Genomic DNA, 24,628 nt, shown 5'->3' on the forward strand with positions numbered 1-24,628 from the left:
ACCCATCCGAGGCAGAGACGGCCAAATGCTCTGAAGACTAAGAAGAGTTCTGCTGCATACTGGACTCCAAAAGGGTCTCGGGGGCTGCAAAAGCGCCTCACTGAATTCCAGAGAACTGACGACCTGCTTGACAGTAGCGTCACTGGAAGACTTAGCCTTGTGTGGTCTGTCTCTGTCTATCTCTACGTTTTTTTCGGAATGTCCACACATTGTTAGCTGACTGACGTCATATTGGAATGTGAAGACGGAACATGAAAAAAACTGTCTACAAAAACAGCTCTACAGTGAATGTGTCTCGTATTAAAGAGGGCACAGAACTGGCAATGGGGGACATTGAGGTCTGGGCCTAAACAAGTGACGCAGTAAGAATGGAAGTCTCGGTGTGGGATCTGCTTTCCACAGGAAAGACAATTGTTAACTTTTTCAGATATCTGTTAGTGCAAGAAAAAAGGATCCCCAACGGGGTACTTACCTTTAGACGTTTTCAGCGGAAATTCAACTTCTGGTACCAACGGACTGGCACTTGTGTCAACTGCTTCTGCTAAGGGCTCCATGGCAAGAAAGACTGATGCAATGATGTTGGCTGCCTTGCTTTATACACTGACGACCTGCCATCAGACTACAGGCGACTGCAGCTGACGCAAAAAAAAAAAAAAAACATCGACTCTGGTATTCGGGCTGGCCGAGGGCTACCACAGCAGGGATAACCCACAGGCGATGACTGCAACAGTGAAAAACAAAGAACATCTGGCAGAAGCTTCAGCTGCATCATAGTTGCACCTAATGGAATGCCTACTGACCTGAGAAGGCAGGGAAATAAGGTTAGATAATTCTGCCTTGGCAGGAGAGTCTGGAATCTCATTCATAAATTTAGTGGCTTGTCCTAAAAGGGCTAGGGCATATTTAGACATATGGGTTTGATATTTTACTGTCCTGAATGCCAAGGTAGCTGAGGTATAAACCTTTTTACCAAGGTGCTCCATGGCCTTTCTGTCTATCTGTGAGGAGAACTGAGATGGATGAAAGCAGCACTGAGGCCTTATCAGCAGAAACTGATATACTGCCAGGGTTCACTGCAAAGCACTTAAGGAATTTGGCCCCCTCGGGGACCTTGTAAAATCTGTCAGGCCTTCAAGGTGCAGGGGGCTGACAGTCAGGATCAACATATGTTGCATTAAATGGATCCAGAAAAGATGGCAAGATTGGAGGTATAGCTGAAGGAGCAGGGATGTCCACCTGATGGAGTTCATAGCATCTTTTCTGAACTCCTGTCATCTCAGAGGAGTCCCATTTGAAATGGTCTCCCCAAAGGTGAGATCCTCACCTGGAGAATCAGTTTCTGAAGAATCATCCTCTGGGGAGGCAAAACCAAGGGGAGGATGGTAACTGGGAGTCCCCTCTGAAAAAGAAGAAGAATCAGAGGAGTCCTCCGGTTCAGCTTGAGAAGTACCCAAGGTCTGAAGCAGCCTAGGGCTTGTCACAGAAGTAGCCACTGGGGAGGATGAGGGTGTAGCAGGCCTCAGAGCCATAAAAGCATTGAAAAGGCTGTAGGAAAAGACCTGCCAGTCTGGCTGGCTCTCTGCAGAAAAAGAGAAACATGCTGTGTTTTCTGTTTTCTTTTAAGGGAAGGCCTAGTGGGCGTCGGAGCCAAGGTACACTTATGTTCAGGAAACCTGTGTAGTAGTGGAGGGATCCAATTGGGCAGCTGATACAAGCCAAGGTTCTCCCTCGATGTCTGTTACAGAAGTCTGTGTTACCTACGAGGGCATGCTTTCCGCTCTGGGTTCTGCAGCTTCCCCAACAGTACCCACTGTACCCATATCAGTGGCGACTGATTGTTCCTCCTGGCTAATGTTGGCCACAGGAGGGACATCAGGTGGAGGAGGGTGCAGCAACAGACTCAGGCCTAGCAACTTTGGCCTTTTTCTTTGGTGGCTCGACAGGCAGCCCCTCAAGTCGCTGATTTTCCAAGTAAATATTCAACGCATGCAGACAGAGGCGCAAAGTTTGGAACGAAGGCCTGCCAGATGGAGCAAGACTTATGGTCATGCATAGGTCCTAAACAAAAAAAGACAAATCTCGTGGGAGACTTTATGGGGGAATCTGACGACCGCACCTGCACTTTCCCTTCCAGGATGACATGAACCTATACAAACATGCAGTGACTCAAAAAGTACAGTTGTGTACCTACCATAAATGTAGATGTTCAAGTGTATTCACTGTTGCAGTCATTACAATTGGGTTATCCTGCTGGCAGGCTACCTGCAGTCGGCCCGAGTTCCAAAGTCTAGGTCCGGTGTCGGTTGCTGTCGCCTTCTCCCTGACGTCAGTGCGACAGGGGTATAAAAGATGCAGCCAATGCCATTTTCTTCAGTTTTTCTTGCCCCAGATGGCAGGTGCCCCTAAAAGGGTAGGCTACATTATGCCAATAAGCATGCATACACAAAAAAAACTTTTCCTTCATCTACACGCAAATACACCACATAGGTTGTATAGAATAGAGAAGTACAGATAAGTCTCAGCAAGGAAAAAGGGGGATGGTGGGAGGGTAATCTGGACTGCAACAGTGAATACACTCGAACATCTACATTTATGGTAGGTACACAACTGTACTATGTTCGTGTTTCACTGTTGCAGTCATTACAATTGGGTTGAATCCCAAAGCTAAGGTTGGGAGGCTGGCTAAATAGGATAAGGATAGGCTATCAGGCCCTGCAGAACTGCAGTGGCAAAGCCTGCCCTGGATTTAGAGTAGAGAGGTAAGTGATAGTGCTTTGTAAATGTATGCACAGAACTCCAAGTTGCAGCCTCTAAGATGTCTTTGGTTGGTACTCCTCTGAGGAAGGCTGCTGAAGTGGCTGCTGGTCTGGTTGAATGTGGCCTAATGCCCTTAGGCACTGATTTGCCATGCTGTGAATAGCAGAAATAAATGCAGTGGCCTATCCACTTTGAAATAGTCTGTTTAGGGATGGGCTTTCCTTGTGATCCTGTAGCATATGCCACTAGAAGTTGTTCAGTCTTTCTGAAAGCTTTGGTTCTGTCCAAGTAGAAGCGTAGCTGCCTGTGAATGTCCAAAGAATGCAGAAGTCTCTCACCCTTATTTTGTGGGTTTGGGTAAAAGTTAGGCAAATGAATTGTTTGGTTAAGGGCCACACTGGACACTACCTTAAACATAAATGTAGGGTTTGTCCTTAGAGAAACCCTGTCAGGATGGAAAATGATAAAAGGTTCCACAGCCATGAGTGCCTGTAACTCTGAGACTCATCTAGCGGAGGTTATTGCTAGGAGCAGAGTTGTTTTCCAGGATAATAATTTTATATCAGCTGCAGAGGCTGGCTCAAACGGAGGCAGTGTGAGTTTTTCCAAGACATAGTTGAGGTCCCAAGCAGGTATTGGTGCTCTCCTTGGGGGTCTTATGTTTTTGGCCCCTCTGAGGTACTACCTTAGCAATGGATGAAAAAAAATAGGTGGTTCTGTATTGTAATGAGCTGAAATGGCAGAGGCATGAATTTTAATTGATGAAAAGGAAAGGCCTTTATCCAGCATCTCAGTTAAGTATTGCAAAATCTGAGGAATATTTGGAACAGTCGTGTCAATACCTAGTGCCTGGTTCCAAGCACAGAATCGCTTCCATTTTTCTGCACAAGATTTTCTGGTGCTAGGCCTCCTGGCCTCCAAAAATAACATCCATCACTGCTTTAGAAAGAGGAGTGTCTTGAATGGCTACATTATCCGCCATGCTGCCAGGTTTAAGGTCCTGAGTTGGCTGTGCAGTATCGGACTGTCTTGTTGGGTCAATAAGTGAGGAATTTGAGGTAATGTCCAAGCTGGGCAATGAGATAAGCTCTTTAGGACTGGGTACCAGTGCTGGCAGGGCCAGTCTGGGGCAATCAGTATCATTCTCTTGACTGACCTTGAGGAGTACCTTGGGGAGGAGAGGCAGAGGAGGAAAGGCATATACTGTTAGGTTTTTCCAGCTGAAAGATAGAGCATCCACTTCCCATGCTTGCTTGTGATAAGTCCTAGTGCAGAATTTCTGTAGTTGGCAGTTGTGAGGGGAGGCAAATAGGTCTATGTCTGGGCATCCCCAGTTCCTCGTTATCATGCTGAAGACTTGTGGATCCAATTTCCAATCGTGGGGATCCATTAGGTTTCTGCTTAGTTCTTCTGCCAGAGTATTTATCCTTCCTGGCAGGAATTGTGCTTGCAGATGTACTTGGTAAGTCAGTGCTGTGTCCCACAAGTTCATGGCTAGTCTGCAGAGGGAGCAGGAATGCATGCCCCACTGCTTGTTTATGTACCACATGACTATAGTATTGTCCGTCTTTATCAGTAGTTGTCCTGGATGAAGTTGATGCTTGAAGGCTGTCAGGGCATTCTCAACAGCAAGCATCTCTTTTTGATTGATATGTAGAAGCATTTGACTTGCGGACCATGTGCCCTGAATACATCTTCCTGCCACATGGGCCCCCCAGGCATAATCTGATGCATCTGTTGTCAATGTCTGCCTGGCTATGGGTAAGGTGAATGGCTGTCCCGTGTTGAGGTAACAGGCTTTTGCCCACCATCGAAACTCCTGTTGCAGGCAGGGAATGAGGGTAATTATTGTTTCCAGGCAGTGGCAATGTTGAGTCCAAACACTTTTCAGATACCATTGAAGTTTCTTCATATGCAGTCTTGCATATGGAATTAGCAGTATATGCAGGATGCCATGAAGCCCAAAGCCTGCAGAATTTTTCTTGCAGATAACTGGGTCTTTGTTGCCAACATTTTGAAATAAGTAGTCAGTTGTCTGTGTTTGTCTGGCGTGAGATAAGCCATCTGGGCAGTTGTATTTAAGCTTGCACCCAGGAATATGATCTCTTGAGAGGGTACGAGCTTTGATTTCTTTTCGTTTACTGTGTACCCTAGACCTGTTAGTAATCTTTTTACAAACGCCAGATGCTGTAGTAGGATGTCCTTGTTCTCTGCTTGAATAAGGCAGTCGTCCAAGTAAGGATATATTTGTATTCCTCTTTGTTTGCAAAATGAAATTACTGGTGCCAGGCATTTTGTGAAGACCCTGGGCGCAGTAGATAAGCCAAAGGACAGTGCAGAGAATTGGTAGTGCATTGAGCCAGCTATAAATCTGAGGTATCTTCTGCATGATTGTCTGATTGGGACATGCAGGTATACCTCTTTTAGGTCTAAAGTCACAAGCCAAACCTTCTTGCCCAGCATGGGCAGAAGACGCTGCAGAGTTAACATTTTGAATTTTGGAATATCCAGGAATGTGTTTAAGACAGACAGTTCCAGTACTGGTCTCCTGGCTTTGTCCTTTCTGGGTACCAAGAATAGCCTTGAGTAAAATCCTTGTCCCTGCTCTTGCTGTGATACTTGCTGAATGGCTCTCATGTCCATGAGGGATGAAACTTGTTTTTGTGCCTCTGCCCATTGATTGTGTGGCAGGTCTGGCATATAGTTTGGCCTTGGCAGGGTGTGAAAGTGGAACCTGTAGCCTTGAGACACGATATTAAGACCCATTTGTCCTGGGTGATCATGTGCCAATTTTGTGAAAAAAGTGCTAGTTTTCCCCCCAAAAGAGCTGCCAGAAGTTAAGTGCTTGGTGCTGGCAGGGGGAAGTCATTGAGACTGTTTCTTGTATGGCTGTGATTTTTCCTCTTCGCTTTTGGAGGTAGAAGCACCCCATTGTTTAGGCCTGTATGAGCCTTGGGGCTGTGATCTGCCTCTGGGGCGTTTGTATCTGCCTCTTTGTGGCCTATCTGACACTGGAAAGGACCAATTCTTTGTAGGCCAGTTCCTGCTAAATCTGGGAGGCTGTACCTGTAAGAAATCCTTCACTGTTTGCATAGATTTAGCTTTGTCCTCCATTTTCTTCAACACCTCTTCTGCTTTAACACCAAACAAGGTATCATGTTGTAATGGAACATCTAATAGCTTTGCTTTAACATGATCGGGCAGATTCTGTTCTTTTAACCAAGCATGCCTCCTAATGACAGAACCTGTAACTGCAGCCTGCAGGAGGCCTCTAGAGAATCAAAACCACATTGCAAAGTATGCTTTCCCACTTGTTCAGCTGCATGCAATAAATCCTGCATTTCTTTGTTTTCTGCACATTCAGAATTTAACATCATTTTCTGTTTAAGCAATGCCATGACATGTTGCTGATATTTGAGCATATGAAACTGACAATTTAAAGCTCTTACAACCAAGGTAGCAGATGTGGAAACCTTTTTCCCCCATCTGTCCAGGGCCCTTGAATCCCTATCAGAGGGGATAGGGTTTTTTGCAGTGGAAGCCTTGACTCCCTTGGGACCCTGAGAAATAGTTTCTGGGTCAGCAGCAGGGTTTTTGTAAAGAAATTTATGTGAGTCAGGAACCCTGTAATACCGGTCAAGCTTAACAGGAGCTGGAAGTAAAGAGTCAGGGGTAAGACTAGACTCCGAAAACACAATCTACAATGCCTAACACAGGTGGGATGGCTAGTGGCTTGTGTTGAGGTAGTAAAAATCTTGGCTCTCCCAGTGGAAATGCTCCCTCATGGTATGTAAGGTTTCCCCAAAAGAATAGTCCTCAGGAGGAGAAGCTAAAGGTATAGATTCTTCAGCATCAGAATCTTCATAGGGAGGAAGAGAATATTCCTGATCAGAAGAGGAATCAGAAGAAATGGAAGCCTGATCTGAAGATTCATAGTCAGTCAGTCTCTTGCCTAGGCCTCTTATGAGAGAGATGGGAACCCCTGATCAAGGTAATCAAATCTTCGGCCATTTTGAGCATCTGTTTTTTGGGCATAGAGGCCTGACCACGTGGCTCTTGAGTTTGTTTCTTTGCTTTGGAAGGTACTTTAGTCTTTGCCTTTGAAGCTGAAGTAGGTTTGATGTAAAGATGTTTAGGTCTGAATACACCCTCAGAAGCCGGTGCCTGCTCAGCAGCTCCGGACCCATCAGAAGGGATAATATCCAAGGTTCCAATACCTTGAGTTTCCAGCGGCATGGCCGACTCCACGTGGGAGTCTGTAGTGGCCTGCGACTCTAAGCGACTGGCTTAGGAGAAGCTTCATCAGTTTTGGGCCTCAGTTGTCTTTCCTTTTCTTTGCGTTTTTTGTTAACTCCGGTAGTCGGATGACTATCAGACGACATTTCTGGATAATTAAACCGGCGTCCAAAATAGTTTAAAGCAAAATCATACCGACGCTTAATAGTGCGTTGGTTAAAACTAGCACAGAACCGAAAACCAGAAATGTTGTGATCAGGGCCTAGGCAAGAAATACAGTTGTTGTGTCTTTCGGCTTTTCCCGGTTAGGGGTCGCCACAGCGGAAGTCCGGTCCGCTAATGATTGGCAGTAGATTTTTACATGCCGAGTTGCCAGCCCTGATGCACAACCTTCAACAAAGGTACGCCCATTCACGCACGTCTCCACACAGAAGACGCTCTAGCTGAGAATCGAACAGGACGTTTTACTGTGAGGCGACACTACCGCAGCACCACCACCGCAGTAGGCAGGGAATACAGTAAGACTGAAAATCCTTATGAGGTATTTGCTTCCCACAAGAAATACAATTATTAACTTTTTCTGACATCGGTCTGGAGCAAGAAAAAAGTTTCCCCAACGGGGTACTTAGCTTTATTGAAGACTTCGGATCTGAAACTCGAACACGAAAATCTCGGGAGTCGGCCGACCGGCACTTGCCAACTGCTTCTGCTTTGGGCACCACGCGGCAAGAAAGACTGAAGAAAATGGCATTGGCTGCTTCTTTTATACCCCTGGCGACCTGATGTCAGGGAAGGGGTGACAGCAATCGACGCAGGACCCAAGACTTTGGAATTCAGGCCGGCTGAGGGCAACCTGCCAGCAGGATTAACCCCAAATTTAATGACTGCAACAGTGAAACATGAAGAACATCTCATTAGACACAGCACCAGCCAAAGTTTCAGAGAGCTCAGAAATTAAATCTCTTTGAAGCCTGGTAAAGTGTGCCATATAATTCAGGGACCTGATTGCAAAGGTCGCTGATGCAAAAGTACACTTCCCTACTCTGTCCAGAGCCCGGGACTCTTTGTTGGGCGGATGGACAGTCTAGCTTTCTTCTTTCGCCAAGTCCTTTTCAGTTGCGGCTGCCACCACCAAAGCATCTACAGGAAGACCTTTGGACCAATGGGGGTCAGTAGCAGGAGGGGACAAAATTTTATCTGGCCTCCGGGGAATAGCCTCAGTGGTGTCAGGAACCTTCCACGCACGCTGCACGATGAGCCGAACCAGTTCGTCAGCAGGTGGAGTGACCCAGGAGGTAGGGGGCCAGGCACGAAAGGCCTGCAGTAACAGACTCTTCAGAGGTCGGGTTCGAGGGCTGCCAGTCACCTCTCTGTTTAAGAATTTCAAGAAGATCACCAAAGGATACATCAGAGGGTGAGCAAGGGGACCCTTCCGCATCATCAAAGTCTGCGTCTTCAGTAAGGGACTCCTCTGTGGAGTCCATGTGCTTCCTCTTGCATGAGCTCTTTTGATGAACTTCCTCAGAGGGAGAAGCTGGGGAAGACAGCGCAAAAGGGGTCTCCTGTAGGAGTATATTATGTGGCCCTTGTGCCCGGTGTCCGCTAGGAGTGACTTGTGTACATTGCGGTCCAGAGGAGGGCAGGGAGAGCGATAGCACAGGATCGCCAACCGACACCAGAGCCTTCTCCATTAGCTGGAAGACCAGTCCACCTGAAGAGGGGTGAGTGCCCAGGGCAGGGGTCACCCCTCTCCTAAGTGGATCAGCCTGCTGACTCGGAGTCCCTGGATGGCTGTAAAACACCAAATTACGTATGCCACAGCTGACATCCTGGGTCGTAGTAAAACTCTCCTGCCACAAAGGCAACTGCGGCTCCTTAGTGAGGTCCATAAAGGGAACTGTAGAGGGGGAAGACTGTGCTATATCAAGGGGCTTCAAAGGCAATGAAGGAGGAGAATAAGTAGGGGTCTTTGGTAAAGGGTGATCACCTCCAGAGGAAGGATAGGTCCTGGGGGGGTGGACTACCTCTGGCCAAAAGCACTTGATCCACAGGACGCAAGACGTCGTGTTCAGAGATGCTTCTAGTGGATTTCATGGACATGGCTGAGGGGAAATCAGGTCTATCCAAAGATGGGGCAAGCTCAGTGCCCACTTCGGAGGTCTGCACTGAAAACAACGGGGCTGTAAAGGACTGAACTACAGGTGTCTGCACCAAGGAAATCACCACCAGTTCCGAAGTCATGGTCTGCATCGACGATAAGGTCGGTACCAAAGTGGTCGTCAGCGCTAAGGCTGGAACCGAAAAAATCAGTGCCGATAACTGAATGGTCAGTCATGAGAGGGTAGTTGGTGTTGGGTAAGTTGTCAGAGCCGAACAGGCAATGGACGTCGAAAAAACCATTGACGTCATGACAGTCTGCATCAACTGGGCAGTTGGTGCCGGTAAAGAGGTCTGAACCGAGGAGCCCCTTGGTACCGATACGGGAAAGGGCACGCTAGTCGGTGCCGAAGTCACAGATGGCTCCAATGGCCTTGGAGCCGAAGGTCTAGGTACTGAAAGTGCTGGAGCCGAAGAAGTCGAATCCGAACTGGAAAGCTTAGCTTTCTTGGGTCTCAGTTCCTGGGGGTCGCCAGCTAAAGACGAAGGAAGAAACTTGGCCTTTATATGTTCATCACTCTTGTTCTTATGGGATCTTGGAGGGGTTTAAGCCTCCGACCCAGAAATAGCCTCTGAAAAAGGAGATTTAAGTAGCCCCTTTAATATTAATTTATTTTTTTCTCTCAATCAATGTCGTGTTAGAGAAATTCGTACAAATCCCGCAGGGCGGGTCAACTGTTAAATGAGGCACACCCAAGCAATAGACACACAGGGAATGTGCATCTGAAGTAGGTAATTTATGGCCACAATCTAAACATCTTTTAAATCCCAGACTACCTTTTTTATCTGCCATGATAGAAAGAAGGAAACCCAGAAAAAATACCAGCAATGGTACAAGAATTACCTGAAGGTAAGAAGGAAAGGAGGTTTACCAACAATGGTAAAAAAAGAAATTACTTTGCAGTAAAGAGGAGGAAAGGAACAGAAAGGATTCAAGAAAGGATCGTCGCTAAATGCGATAAGGTTAAGAGAAAACTATCTAATAACTTTTCCGTGAGAAAAGGCTGTTTTAGAATTTAGTATGGAGAAAAAAAATTTACTTAGCTCAAGAGAAGTAGCTTGATACGACGGAATGGCGATGTGGCAAACGAAATCTGGGGTAACAGGGAGAGGGGAATTCTGGGTAAGAGTTTTAGCTCGAGAGTTTGTAGCTGACGTGAGCTTGGAAGATGGCCGGCTCGGTTCTGAGGTCAGAACAGATACCCACACGTAAGGAATGAATAAGGATTAACAATATCAGATCTAAAGGTACAAAACACATTTTCATGGCTTTTATCTTACTATCCCTATCCATAAAAAAGAGATTCCATATTTTACGTTTTTGTATTATTTTGTTTAGTCTCATCCCACATATCCTTAACTGCAACAGAAGTCTTTTTATTCATACTCAAAGACTTAATCTTACCATGCCCCCATAAATATTGGTATTGCTGCACCAAGTCACGAGTGGGTATATAATTTAAGGCTTTAGCCTTTGTTTTATCTTCCTTAATTTTATATCACAAAATGACTTGAAACTGCCTCAAAATGTTCCAAAACACTGAAATCTCCTTTTCTGAATTTAACAAATATAAACTAACATCTGCAAATAAAACCAGCTTTTCTTCATTACCATACCAATTATATTGCTGAATTTTGGAGTCACTTATTTTCTTTGGCAAAGACTTTTAAAGGAAATAATAAAAGGGAAAGAGCAACACTGCCTGTTTCCTTTGTTTAAACAAACCTTACCAGAGAGGAAGCCTCTCACACCAATTCTTGCCACCAATCTGTCATATAGTCTCCTAATTAATCTCATCAATATAGCAGGGAACATAAATGCTTCCATTACCCTACTCAAAATCCCAACTTACTCTGATAAATGCTCTCTCTGCAAAGACCTGCTCTGGTAGATTTGTTAGTCGAATCTAGAACAGAACCTGATGTTAAAATCGGGATAAGCAGTAATGCATATAAAATATTACACAATAACTATAACAATTTTATTAGAGGAGATTAGAAAATACTGGGGAGTGATACTTTAAAAGCAATTTACAAAGGAACAATGGTAGGAGTAAAGATTGGGTAGTGATACTGAAAAAACAATTTACAAGGGAACAATGGGAAAACATATGTATGGCTTCCACGTATACAAAGTTCAGAAGGTTTAGGATTTTTGCTTGAAGTATTTACATACATTTTTATACCCCAAGCAGAGTTAAAATAATTTTTACTTCGGTAGACAGCAAATGCTGGAGGTATGATGGGGAAGAAAGAGGTAACTGGGAACAAGTTTTTAGGAGTGTAATAAGTTGGAAGATATTAAAAATCCCCTAAAGAGTAATAAATATTGGTGGGACACTGGATCTGAACTGTCTAGACACAGTAATGCCTTACTAAATTTAATTTTATTGGCCGCCAAAAAACAATTACTAGAAATGGAAATCAAAGTGTAAACCAACTGTATTTGAAGTACTGAATACTGTAAAAGGAATAAAAGAACTAGAAGAGGGATCTTTAGAAAAAGTGGAGGAACAAATTATAAATACGTGGAATTTATGGGAACAATACACACAATGTTCAAGATGAAGAGTGAGGTATAAGGGAAGGCATGAATTGAGCAATTTAAGTAATGCTGGACTGAAAGACAGCTGTTGTAAAGAAAACCATGTATAAAGTGCATAAATGGAAAAAAAATACAGGTTTGTTCTGTCTTAAGTGACAATTTAATAAAGGTGTTTAAAAATTCTAGTGTTATCCTTTATTAAAAAAAAAAAAAAAAAAAAAAGATGCTGCTCCTAAAACAGACTGACTGATTCTTGTCACTGGCAGATGACAAACAGGAGGAAGTAAAAGAAAATGAAGACGGTGAGAAAGAATAGCTGTGTAAAATCTTACCATAACATAGGTTATAAATATTGCAAGATGAGAATAGAAGGACATAATGCGTTTCAGATGTGAACATTTTTGCAAGAAGCATAGGGTTATAATCTTGTTCTCTTCTTCTCATGAGTGTGATAAACTACAAACAACCTCAACCAATAGCCAGCTGATTAAATAATGTCAACAAGGCCATGTCAGGCAGGATTCAGTGGGAAAATTAATTAAATGGGAGATAAGAATAAAATTATTTACTTTTTTCCTTAAAGAAAAAAGTGCATTGACAATACCTAAATTTTAGACTTAAGTATAAACAATGGAAGGAAATAACTGAACAGCACATGAAGGCCTACTCCCTTTTACTACACCCTTAATAACAAGTCATTAACACAGAAGATGGTTCAACTCCAGCAGCAGGAACAGTAATGAGAAATTACTAGAGCTCTTATAATAGGTACACAAAACAGAATATTAATAATGCAATAACCCACAAGTAAAAAAGATTCAAGGTTAAACTAGAGAACTACAACACAGCTACACAATGTATTAAACTGGACGACAGACTAACAAAATAACGATACAGCTAAGAAAATAACTTACTTTGTCTGCAGGAACACCAGACAGTTTAGAGAGAGCCGTACAAAGGTCATTCACTGCACCCATCTTTGGAACAATGACTCTATACTGAAAAAGTATAGGCACAATTAGGCTGAAGGTGAAGACAACGGCAATGAACGTTAGACAGTAAAATGTAATATGCATACTTTAAACTCAGAAAGTACAGTTTTATGAAGAACAGTCCTATGGCAGACAAGTAATTTGTGCAGAAATCTGTAATAACACGCTTTCAGCAAAACTGAAGTATTAAGACTAATCAGTTTTCAAAGCATAACACTGCATCAAGGCTATTATACAAGAATGTTGGCAACCACTTAGCTGTTCTTTCTTGCAAAAAACGTTCACACTTAGAATGCATACAGTATTTCACAAATTAACATTGTAAGAAAAAAGGTATGTACTTATCGTAACGTTCCATGTTTGTTGCCCATCTTGCCTTCATTCTTACTGGTTGGGTTCGGAAAGTACAGTTGTATACACTTACCATAAATGTAGATGATCCAGTGTATTCACTGTTGCAGTCATTACATTTGGGTAATCTGCTGGCAGGTTGCCCTCAGTCAGCCTGATTTCGGTTGCTGTCACTTCCTCCATGTCAGGTTGTCAGGGGTACAAAACATGCAGCTGACACCATTACATCAGTTTTTCTTGCCCCAGATGTCAGGTGCCCCCCACAATGGGGAGCAAAATATATATAAATATATAATTAAAACCACAAAAAAAAAATACATCCAAACAAAAGCAAATACACCAAAAAGGCTTTTAAGCACAGTAAAAGAAAGTAGAGGTATAGTAAGAGAAAAACGGGGCTGGAGGGTGGGTAACCAAGACTGCAACAGTGAATACACTCGAACATCTACATTTATGGTAAGTGTACACAACTGTACTATGCTCTTCGTGTTTCACTGTTGCAGTCATTACATTTGGGTAGAATCCCAAAGCTATGGTTTGAAGGATGGGTTTATACAGCATTAGCAGCAGCTATAAGGCCCTGCAGGACAGCAGTAGCAAAGCCAGCTCTGGATTTAGAGAAGAGAGGTAAATGGTAATGTTTGGTGAACGTATGAACTGAGCTCCAGGTAACAGCTTCTAGAATGTCTCTGCTTGGAACCCCTAAGTAGATGCAGCCCTGGTGGAATGAGACCTGAACCCCTTGGGGATAGGTTTACCATAGTGCATATAGCAGAAACAAACACAATGGCTTATCCATTTGGAAACAGTCTGCTTCGAAATAGCCTTTCCCTCTGCCCCTGCAGCAAATGCAACCAGTAGTAGTTCAGATTTCCTTAGAGATTTTGTCCTGTTTAAGTAGGATCTAAGTTGTCTGTGTACATCCAATGAATGCAAAATCTGCTCACCCTTGTTCTGTGGGTTGGGGAAGAAAGTTGGCAGATGAATGGTCTGATTAAGAGCCACACTGGATACCACCTTAGGCATGAAAGATGAATTGGTCCGGAGAGCCACCCTGTCCGGATAAAAAATAATGAAAGCCTCCACTGCCATAAGAGCCTGTAATTCTGAAATCCTTCTAGCTGAAGTGACTGCTAAAAGGAAAGCTGTTTTCCAGGAGAGAAACTTTAGGTCTGCAGTAGCAGCTGGCTCAAAATAAGGGAGAGTGAGTTTTTCCAAAACAAAATTGAAGTCCCATGCAGGAGTTGCTGCTCTCCTCGGAGGTCTTAAATTTTTGGCCCCTCTGAGATACTGCTTTAGTAGAGGATGAGAGAAGAGGGGAGGTTCTGTGTTGTAATGATCTGAAATGGCAGAGGCATGGATAGGCCCTTGTGAAGCATCTCAGTTAACTATTGCAGAATCTGAGGAATATTGGGCATTGCTGTGCTTATTCCTTGTGATTGGTTCCAGGCACAGAATCTTTTCCATTTGTCAGCATAAGATTTTCTAGTGCTAGGTCTTCTAGCCTCCAAAATGACATCCATGACTGGTTTGCTGAGGGATGCCAAGGGTGAAATTAGTTGATTAACCACGCTGCAAGATTCAAAGTTTGGAACCGAGTGTGCAGAATTTTGCAGTTCTGCTGAGACAGTAGGTAAGGTGTCTGAGGCAGGTGCCACGGAGGAGGGAGTGACACATTGCGCAGGAGTGGGTACCAGTGCTGGTGAGACCAGTCTGGAGCAATCAGAATCATTTTTTGGTTTGTACTGTTTGACTTTTAGTAGAACTTTGAAGAGCAGAGGCAGAGGGGGAAAAGCATAGGCTGATAGGGCATCCACTTTCCATGCTTTTTTGTGATGAATTCTTGTGCAGAATTTGTCCAATTGAAAGTTCTGGGGTGAGGCAGAAAGATCTATGTCTGGGTTCCCCCATTTGCGTGTCAACATGTTGAAAACTTGTGGTTGCAGTTTCCATTCGTGTGGGTCCATTAGATTTCTGCTTAGTTCGTCTGCCAGAGTATTTCCTGGCAGGAATTGAACTTGTAGTTGTATCTGATAGGTCAAGGCCGTGTCCCACAACACCATGGCTAGTCTGCAAAGGGGGTAGGAATGTGTACCCCCTGCTTGTTTATGTACCACATAACTGTGGTGTTGGCCGTCTATCAGTAGCTGTCCTGGATGAAGGTAGTCCTTGAAGGCTGTCGGAGCATTCTCTACAGCTAGCATCTCTTTCTGATTGATATGTAGGTGCATTTGATTTGGGCTCCATTTGCCCTGAATGCACTTCCCTGCCAGATGAGCCCCCCAAGCATAGTCTGATGCGTTTGTTGTTAGGGTTTGGACGGTAGGGGATAGAGTGAATGGCAGTCCCTTGTTTTGGTGGCAGGCTTCTGCCCACCATAGGAACTCTAGTTGCAGGCAAGGTATAACAGGAATCACTGTTTCCAGGCCATGACAATGTTGACTCCACAAACTTTTTAAGTACCACTGAAGTTTCCTCATATGCAGTCTTGCATACGGAATTAGAAGAATGCAGGAGGCCATGTACCCCAAGGCCTGCAGAATTTGTCTTGCAGATAGCAGGGTTTTTGTGGCCACCTGTTTGAAGTAAGTCATCAATTGAATTTACTTTTCTGGCATAAGGTAAGCCATCTGGGCAGTTGTATTCAAGCTTGCACCCAGGAATGTAATTTTTTGAGAGGGTACCAGGTGTGATTTACTTTCATTTATGGTGTACCCTAGACAAATTAGAACCCTTTTTACAAACGCTAGATGCTTTAGAAGAATGTCCTTGTTTTCTGCCTGAATTAGACAATCGTCCAGGTATGGATATATTTGAATATTTCTTTGCCTGCAAAATGCAATTACTGGTGCCAGGCACTTTGTGAAGACCCTGGGCCCAGTAGATAAGCCAAAGGGCAGTGCAGAGAACTGGTAATGCAAGTAACCTTCTTTGAAGCGGAGGTATCTTCTGCAAGATTCCCTGATTGGGATATGCAGGTAAGCCTCTTAAGTCTAGAGTTACCAACCAGGCATCTTTGCCTAGCATAGGTAGTAACTGTTGAAGAGTCACCATCTTGAATTTTGGTATGTCCAGAAATGTGTTCAGAGTGGGTAAGTCCAGAATTGGACGCTATGATTTGTCTTTTCTGAGTACCAGAAAAAGTCTGGAATAGAAACCTTGTCCCTTTTCCTCTTCTGGTACTGGTTGAATAGCCACCATGTTCATGAGGGACAGAACTTGTTTCTGGGCCTCTGCCCACTGATTTGGGGCAGATCTGCCCATCCGTTTGGGATTGGCAATGTGTGGAAGTGAAATCTGTATCCCTGGGATACTATATTTAAAACCCATTTGTCCTGGGTAATAAGTTGCCAGTTTCTTACATGAAGTGCTAGTTTTCCCCCCAAAGGGGCGGCTAAGAGGTAAGTGCTTGGTGATCGTAGAGGGAAGTCATTGAGACTGTTTACCATAGGAAGGTGCTTTGCTGCTTCTAGATTTGGAGGTGGAGGCACCCCATTGTTTTGTTCTAAAAGTTCCTTGTGACTGAAACCTGTAGCCTTTGGAATGTCTTGATTTGACTTGAGCGGCTCTCGAGGGGACTGGAAAGGACCAGTTCTTAGTAGGCCAGTGCCTACTAATTATTGGAGATTGCACTTGTAAGAAATCTTTCACAGTTTGCATAGATTTAGCTTTATCTTCCATCTTTTTTAACACTTCTTCAGCCTTATTACCAAAGAGACGGTCCTGTTGTAAGGGAGTATCCAACAATTTTGCTTTAACATGGTCAGGCAGAGTTTGCTCTTTCAACTAAGCGTGCCTTCTTAGTACAGATCCAGTTACAGAAGCCCTGCAAGAGGCCTCCAAAGAATCAAAACCACATTGCAAAGTATGTTTTCCAACTTGTTCAGCAGAATGCATTAAATCCTGTAAATCTTTATTTTAAGCACAGTCAGGAATCAACATCATTTTCTGTTTAAGCACTCCAATAATATGCTGCTGATACTTTAACATATGAAACTGGCAGTTTAAGGCCCTAATGGCCAAGGTTGCAGAAGTGTATACCTTCTTACCCCATCTATCCAGCGCCCTGGAATCTCTATCAGAGGGGGTAGGATTTTTGGCAGTAGTAGCCTTAATGCCCTTGGGTCCCTGTGAAATGATCTCAGGATCCGCAGTAGGATTATTAAAAAGGAACTTGAGAGTCAGGAGCCCTGTAATATCTGTCAGGTTTTCTGGGAGCAGGAGGTCAAGAATCAGGGCCAAGCTAGATTCCGAAAGGGCATCAACAATGTCTAGTACAGGAGGTATAGCTAAAGGCCTGTGTTGGGGCAGGAGTAAGAAATCCCTAAGCATCTTTTTAGAATCAGAGTAATCCTGGCTTTCCAAGCAAAAATGCTCCCCAAGAGTATGCAAGGTTTCACCAAAAGAGAAATCCTCTGGAGGGGAAGCAGAGGGAATAGAGTCCTTTGCATCAGAATCCTCACAGGTAGATAAGGGTAAATCCTGGTCAAAGGAAACATAAATTTCAGAATCCTGATCAGATGAATTATAAGCAAATTCAGTCCTAGGTCTCTTAGAGGGGGAAGGTTGGCTTCCCCTGATTAAAGTAATAAGGTCTTCAGCCATTCTTATTTGTTTTTTAGGCAAAGAGGCCTGACCATGCAGTCTGGGTGTTGGTTTTCTAGGCATGGTTCGAGTTTTAGGCCTTGAAGAAGAAGATGGCATTGGTTTAATATGCAAGTCAGTAGGCCTGAATACATCCTCAGAAGCCGGTGCCTGCACAGTGGCTCCAGACCCATCCAAGGTAGAGACATTCGCAGGTTCCACAGTTGAAGCATCTCCCAGCATACCGGACTCCAAATGGGTCTCAGTAGTGGCCTGCGAATCTGAAGTAGCAGGTATCAGGGGCTGCGAAAGCACCTCACTGAGTACCGGCGAGCTGGTGACTAGCTTAGAAGTGTCGGCAGCTTTGGACCTAGGCAGCCTGTCTCTGCCTTTATCCTTGTGTTTTTTCTGAATGTCGGTAGTTGGGTGGCTTACCGAAGGCATATCTGGATAATTGAACTGAGTACCAAAATATTTAGAAGCGTAAATATACCGAAGCCAAATAGTTCTTTGTTTAAATAAGGCACAAAACCGAAAGCGAGGTATGTCGTGGTCAGGGTCTAGGCAAGGAATACAGTACAAATGAAAATCTTTATGAGGTATTTGCTTGCCACAAGAAATACAATTATTGACTTTTACTGACATCGGTTTAGAGCAAGAAAAAGTTTCCCCAATGGGGTACTTAGCTTTAGTTGAAGACTTCGGTTCTGAAACTTGAAAATGAAAATTTCAGGAGTTTGATGGCCAGCACTTGCGAACTGCTTCTGCTTCGGGCACCGCACGCAAAAGAAAGACTGATGTAATGGGGTCGGCTGCATGCTTTATACCCCTGACTACCTGATGTCATGGAAGATGACACAGCAACCGACGCAGGAACCAAGACTTTGACAATCAGGCCGACTGAGGGCTAATGCAAGCAGATAACCCAAATGTGATGACTACAACAGTGGAACACTAAGAACATTGAAACTCTTTCTGTTGGCAATCTTGCCATCATAGAGACTGTGTCTAGGTGTGCTCCTATATAGACAATATGCTGCTAAGCCAACAAAGCAGATTCTTCTGAATTTATAGTAATCCCTAAGTTGGAACAGAGCTGTAAGGTGCTGTCCCCTTGCTTGTTGAAGGAAATGCTTGGTGGTGGCAGTTAGGAGCCAGTTGTCTAAATATGGAAACTCTTGGAATCCTAGACACCTCAAGTGAGCCGTAACCACTGCCATGCATTTAGTGAACACTCTTTAGGCTGCAGTGAGGCCAAAGGGCAGGGGTCGGAAATGGTAATGACTGGCTCCCAGCTGGAAGCTGTCCATTTTTATGTCGTAGTACACATCCTGGCGGTCCATAGAGCACATCCAATTGTCTTTTCCTAAAAAGGAAAGAATCGACTGCAGTGTCACCATCTGGAACTTGGCCTTTTTTATAGATTTGTTTAATTTTCCGAGATCCAAGATGGGTCTCCAGTCCACTGTTCTTTTTCGCACTAAAGAATCTTGAGTAAGTTCCAGATCCTATTTGATCTGTGGGGGATGACTTTTGTCTAGCAACTTTTGAATCTCTACGATTGCTTGATCCCTCTGACTGGGTGGAACATCCGGGATGTTTCTCGTGATTGGGACGGGAATGGAAAAGGGTATGGAGTCTCTGGATATTATGCTTTGTACCCATCTGCCTCTTATTTCTCACCAGGCTTCTGGGTACAAGGATAAACAACCCACAACTGCCTCCAGAGGTGGGCAGGCGGGCCTCCCTTCAGGAGCGCTGGAAGGGCCTACCACGAAAAGAATCACAGTCACCCTGGTTCTGCAGACCCCCTCTGCTGCGAGGGCGATGTCTACCATTACCTCCCCCTCTGCCCCTGGGGAAAAGTTCACTTCATGCGTCTTGAAAAACTCCCTGGGATTTTTTGAACCACATCTTTCTCCTTTTTGGACCCTTAGGATACAGTCTCGAAGGTACAGAAACATGTACTCCAATGGCAGAGAGAGTTTTACCTCCCTGCTTCCATCTGGTGAGTGTATCTTTGACTTTCAGTCCAAAGAGTGAGGAAACATCAAAAGGGGCACTGACAAAGGTAGACTTAAAGGGTGCTGCAAAGTTACACAAGCGCATCTAAGAGTGTCATCTTAGGGAAACTCCCAAACCCGCTGCTCAACTCACTCCGCCTGCTGGAAATGAGATGAGTCTCATGGAGAAGTTCAATATGGAGGTTAAGGTGAATAGCTGAGAGGTCACTTTATCTGAGGTCCCTGCAGCTAATGAACCTTGAAGAGCATCTCCTAGCTCCTTCAGATCATCTCGCTGTAGCCTTGTGAAGTGCGCCAAGTAATTCAGCGATCTGAGAGTAAAATTCGCTGAAGAAAAAATGTGATTCCCATATCTGTCCATCATATAAGACTATTTGTTCGGTGGATGGACAGATGAGGATGTTTCGGCAAGTTCCTTCTTGGTGGCTGCTGCCACCATCATAGCATCCACAGGACTCCAGTAGCCTTAGAAAAAAATCGTTTGTCATCTGGAGCTGTAATAAATTTGTTAGGCCTCCAAGGGACTGGTTCCACTGTGTCTGGAGACTCCCACGCCTTTCGACTAACTAGTTCCATGAGTTTGTTGAAAGGTGGAGATACCCAGGAGGTTGAAGGGTGAGATCCGAAGGCCTTCAGGTACACTGACTCCTCCTCAGAAGGGTTGATGGACTTCCAGCTGCCTCTCTGTTTAAGGACCTCTAGGATATCTGCAAAGGAGATATCCTCTGAGAGCAACCATGGGGACCCTTCTGATTCTTCAAGATCAGTGTCCCAATATGAAAGACTCATCTGGGGAGTCAATATGCTTCCTCTTGCAGTCTCTTCTGGGGGCCCTCTTCAGAAGTGTATTCTGGAGAGGTTTCGGAAGATGGAAGTTCACCCGATGGGGTAGCCTGATGCCTACGATCTCCACTAGTCTGTGGTTGGGGCAGTGCAGAGACAGACGCCCTTAGGGGTAAGAATGTCCAAACCTTTGTGCAGAGCTGTGTGGGAGGACAGCACACTCATCAGCTCAAAAGCCACTCTCTCCTGATCCGAGGACCCCTCCGGCTTCAAGGAGGCAGCGGAGATCCCTGGAACCAAGGGAGCAGGCTTGGAAGTTGACGCAGGTGCTGAGCTCACCCACACCAAGGTACCGAGGGGTAAACTCAGACCCAAGTGTCAGACCAGAGTTCCCTCTCCAGACCCGGTCAGAGAGCTTTGGCCCCTAGACACCCCAGATGGCACAGAGGATGTCGGAGCAGATGACTGTTCCGAAATCCCTGCAGTGGGTCTCGGCACCGATGGTTCTATCACGATCGGTTCCAGACATTCCTGCTCTGATGTTCCAGGTTGGCTCAGAGGAGGAATCGAAGTGGATGAAAAAATCTTCACTGGCTCCGGATCTGAGTGGGATGAAACCAACAGAATTTTGGCCAGCGCTGGCAACTCCAGTAGCCTTCGCACCACCCAATCCACATCATCGGCCGATAAGGTTCTGGAGGACCGAGAGGAAGGGGATGAAGAAGCTCTTTGCAGAATAGGCGATCTCAATGTAGGGGAGACTAGTGTCAATTCAGGAGACCAGCTCTGAAATTGTTTCGCCATAGTTTCCAAAAACTTAGGAGCCGAAGATGAAGACTTGTCAGACCCGTGTTTCTTCGGATTGGAGTGAGTCGATTTAAGAACTTTAACAGGCTCCAAATGGCCTGAGGATGATGATGACGACCTCTTAGCAGATCTGTCAGATTTAGGAGGAGTGAATTTAGATTTGCTGGAGGTTGTCTGACTTTCCAAGGCTTCAGAGAAAAGCACATTTAAAAACCCCCTTACAATCAATTTGTTCTTTCTCTCTAGCAAGACCCTGGAGCTGAATGAGTGACCGATACTACAAGATTCCAGCAGATGCATTGCACCGAGACAGTAGACACAAACATTGTTGTCCATCAGTCAAGGACATCTTTTGAGAACATTTCTGGCATTTCTTAAAACCAGACTGTTTAACTTCTTTCTGTTCCTTAGACATTATTCTAGTAAATACAGTGATTCAACAACACTAATCAAGTCAAAGCTACAAAAAATTTAAAACTCAACGCTCACCAAAAAACTAAACTACAGTACACCAAGAATATGAATATCTTATGCATCTAAACACTAAAAACAGCACACAATAACAAAAGAAAGTATGAAAAGGTACACTTTAGAAAGACACAAAGGGAGGGATACTCTGTTACCCTGCAACTTAAATGGGCTACTGTTCCTCTAACTCAAACGGATACACTTTGTTATATGACCGAGTGAAGGGGTTAGTTCTCTAACTTAAACGGGTGCTGGTCCCTTTAAGGGAAGACTAAGCTCTGGGATATGATGCACAACAGCAGCAGCAGTAGAAAATATAAAGAACAAATTGACAAATGGGATAGGGAGAAAGGCCCGACGAGAAAACGGCGAAAAAAGCAACCAAGCGGTAGATATAATAAAAAGTCAACAATTCACACTATCTGATTAGATTAGTGAAAAACTATCAACTATTATGAAATATAGTGAAAGGATTAACAAGAAATTTGAAAAAAATTTTGAAAAAGCTAAAACTTAGCCACAGCCAAAATGGAGACCTCTGACTTGCTTCATGGCAAACGAGATCCGGGGAAGCACACTATTGCATCATGGGATAGGGTTTCAGCAACGAGCCAAGTGTAAGACTCTGAGCTTTAGAATGAGGCCAAGTTAGAACAGAAGAGCGGTGCTAAACCCAACCAGTAAGAATGAAGGCAAGATAGGACAACATGACATCATGAATATTGACAGAACTGAATCTGTAGGAGACAAAAGCATGATAAACAGCCAGTACCTAGGTTCATAGGAGACTGGGCTATTGGCCCGGAGGCCCTTATAAGCCTAGCCAAAAACTGAAACCATGTTCCCACAAAGTCTAAGGTCTTCGATTTCCTCCGGGTGCTCAGGTTTCCTCCCACGTTACAAAGACATGCATCTGAAGAGGGCCTCCGCTGAAAATTGGCTCATTCCAAGTCGGACTTCCCTGGTTAACAAATGTAAAATAAATAATAAATAAATAAATCAGCACCTGTTTCCCTTGTCCAACAGGGACACAGGTGGGATCCCAGGGATGTATTTTCTGTTTCCCATCCAGTCGTCCAGGTTCCTCTTAAAGATGACTAGAGAGGTACTCTGCTCAACATTGAGGGGGAGTCTATTCCACAGACCTGCGGTAAGAACAGGTATTTACTACACATCACCAACAGAGGCTCAAATATGCTCAAACCTGGTGCACTGAAAACAACTTCAAGTCAAATGCAAAAAATTGCAGTGTGGCAGCATTCGTCAAAAAAAGCTGTTTTCCTTTTCAGACAGACACTCATACAGCAGCTAGGTACTTGTGAGGAAAAAATTCTCTCTCATTTAATCATGTTTCCATCACAGTCAGGAAATCCACTCTGTCAGTTGAATCCACTCGGTCAGTTAATTTTCAAGGTAATATTGTCACAATCTAGACAAGTCATCCTGCCACTATTCTCCTCCCCTAAAAGACCTGCCATTGAATACAATGAACCCTCTTGTATGTAAAAATCCAGGTACACTGTTCAATAAGAAAGATCTCAAAGACATCTTACCAATGAAAATTATAGGCCTTAAATACTTCAATTATCCTTACAGATTAGCACAACTCTGTTTACATTCAGTAGTCTACCGGCTGATCTGCAGTGACCTGTGTATTGCTTTCATGCCATGAAAGATTCAATCCAATTTGCCCTCCAGTTTCATTGCATAACCAGTGGTTCTATACAGGCCTAAATCTACAATAAAAATGAACAAGACTGGGCTGGGAGTTGATATAACGGTTAAGGTGTTTACCTCACAGACACAAGGTACAATGTTTGGTTCTCTCCTTTGAAAGGAAAATTGGCCAGGTTTAAAATGGCCCACGTGGCATTTAGCCTAGTACTTACCTAACACTCAGTTATTCAGAGCTTCCTTATGCCTGGCTTGGACACCTGTGATTGCAAGACTATGACTGCTTCTAAAATCATTTGGACCTACAAAGCTGATATTTGTTTTGCATTTGCTCCGCTTCAGTGATGTTTAACACGGCTCTGCTGCATTTATTTACTTGGTTGAATTCATCACTGTTTTTCAGCTCACACTTGTTAAATAAACTCCATCTGTTTGTTACTGTACTGCTTTTAGGTTGTTTTAATATTCTGATATTTCCAAACCTCGTCTGATACTACAAAAGCTGTTCTGAGTATGCAAAATATTTCTAGGTTTTGCAAAGTTTTTGTGTGTTCTGAATAATTCTCAGGGTTAGTGAACTTATTTCCACGGATTCCTGATATTGTAGGAATTCTTAATTCTCTTGTAAAGCATTTGTCACTGCCCTTGAGCTCAGTTTGTTTTACACTGTGAGGGTTCTTTTGCACTCTGGTGGAAGCAGAGTTCAACCTATCCAAGTTGGGAACAACTGATGAATAGCTTATTGTGTTTTTATCCGATTGGTCAGAGGGTTTAACTTTCTAAGTCTTTAATCCTGTTGCCTGCTCGTGTAAAAGAAAGACATTTGTGTGTGATTGTGCTTATTTATTCAGAGCTTCCTTGTGACTGGCTTGAACACCTGTAAGACTTTGTTTCTAAAATCCCATGGACCTACAAAGCTGATACAAGTATATTTTTTTGCACTTGCTCTGTTTCAATGATATTTAACACTTTTGCGCTGCATTTATTCATTTGGTTGAATTCATGACTGTTTCAGCCTGCACTTGTCTTTCATCCTGTTCGTATAAAAGTCTCACGTTTGCGCATTACACAAACACGGTTCCCCATGCTTGCATACAAGCAAATCTCTCCAGTTTCAAATCCTGTATAGGAAACACTCTCCATAGTCTCACACTTTTCACAGCTCTTTATAGCACCGGCTAGATCCAGATCTGCTGAGTGTGTTCTTAGACCAGCCATCTTACAATAAGAGGGCTTCCCTGCACCCTTGT

General features: G+C 44.0%; 1 protein-coding gene across 1 annotated transcript in view; it reads right to left on the reverse strand.

Moving 5' to 3' along the window:
• Positions 1-24,628, reverse strand: part of LOC122807698 (ubiquitin carboxyl-terminal hydrolase 4-like) — a 1,844,759-nt gene that overhangs the window by 1,077,103 nt on the left and 743,028 nt on the right. The window contains exon 8 of the mRNA XM_044078661.1: positions 12,610-12,693. Coding sequence (XP_043934596.1) covers positions 12,610-12,693 — 84 coding nt within the window. The remainder of the gene's footprint in view (positions 1-12,609; positions 12,694-24,628) is intronic.

This window comes from Protopterus annectens, chromosome 7.part1, assembly GCF_019279795.1.
Source record: "Protopterus annectens isolate FY-2018-M chromosome 7.part1, PAN1.0, whole genome shotgun sequence".
NCBI lineage: Eukaryota > Metazoa > Chordata > Ceratodontiformes > Protopteridae > Protopterus > Protopterus annectens.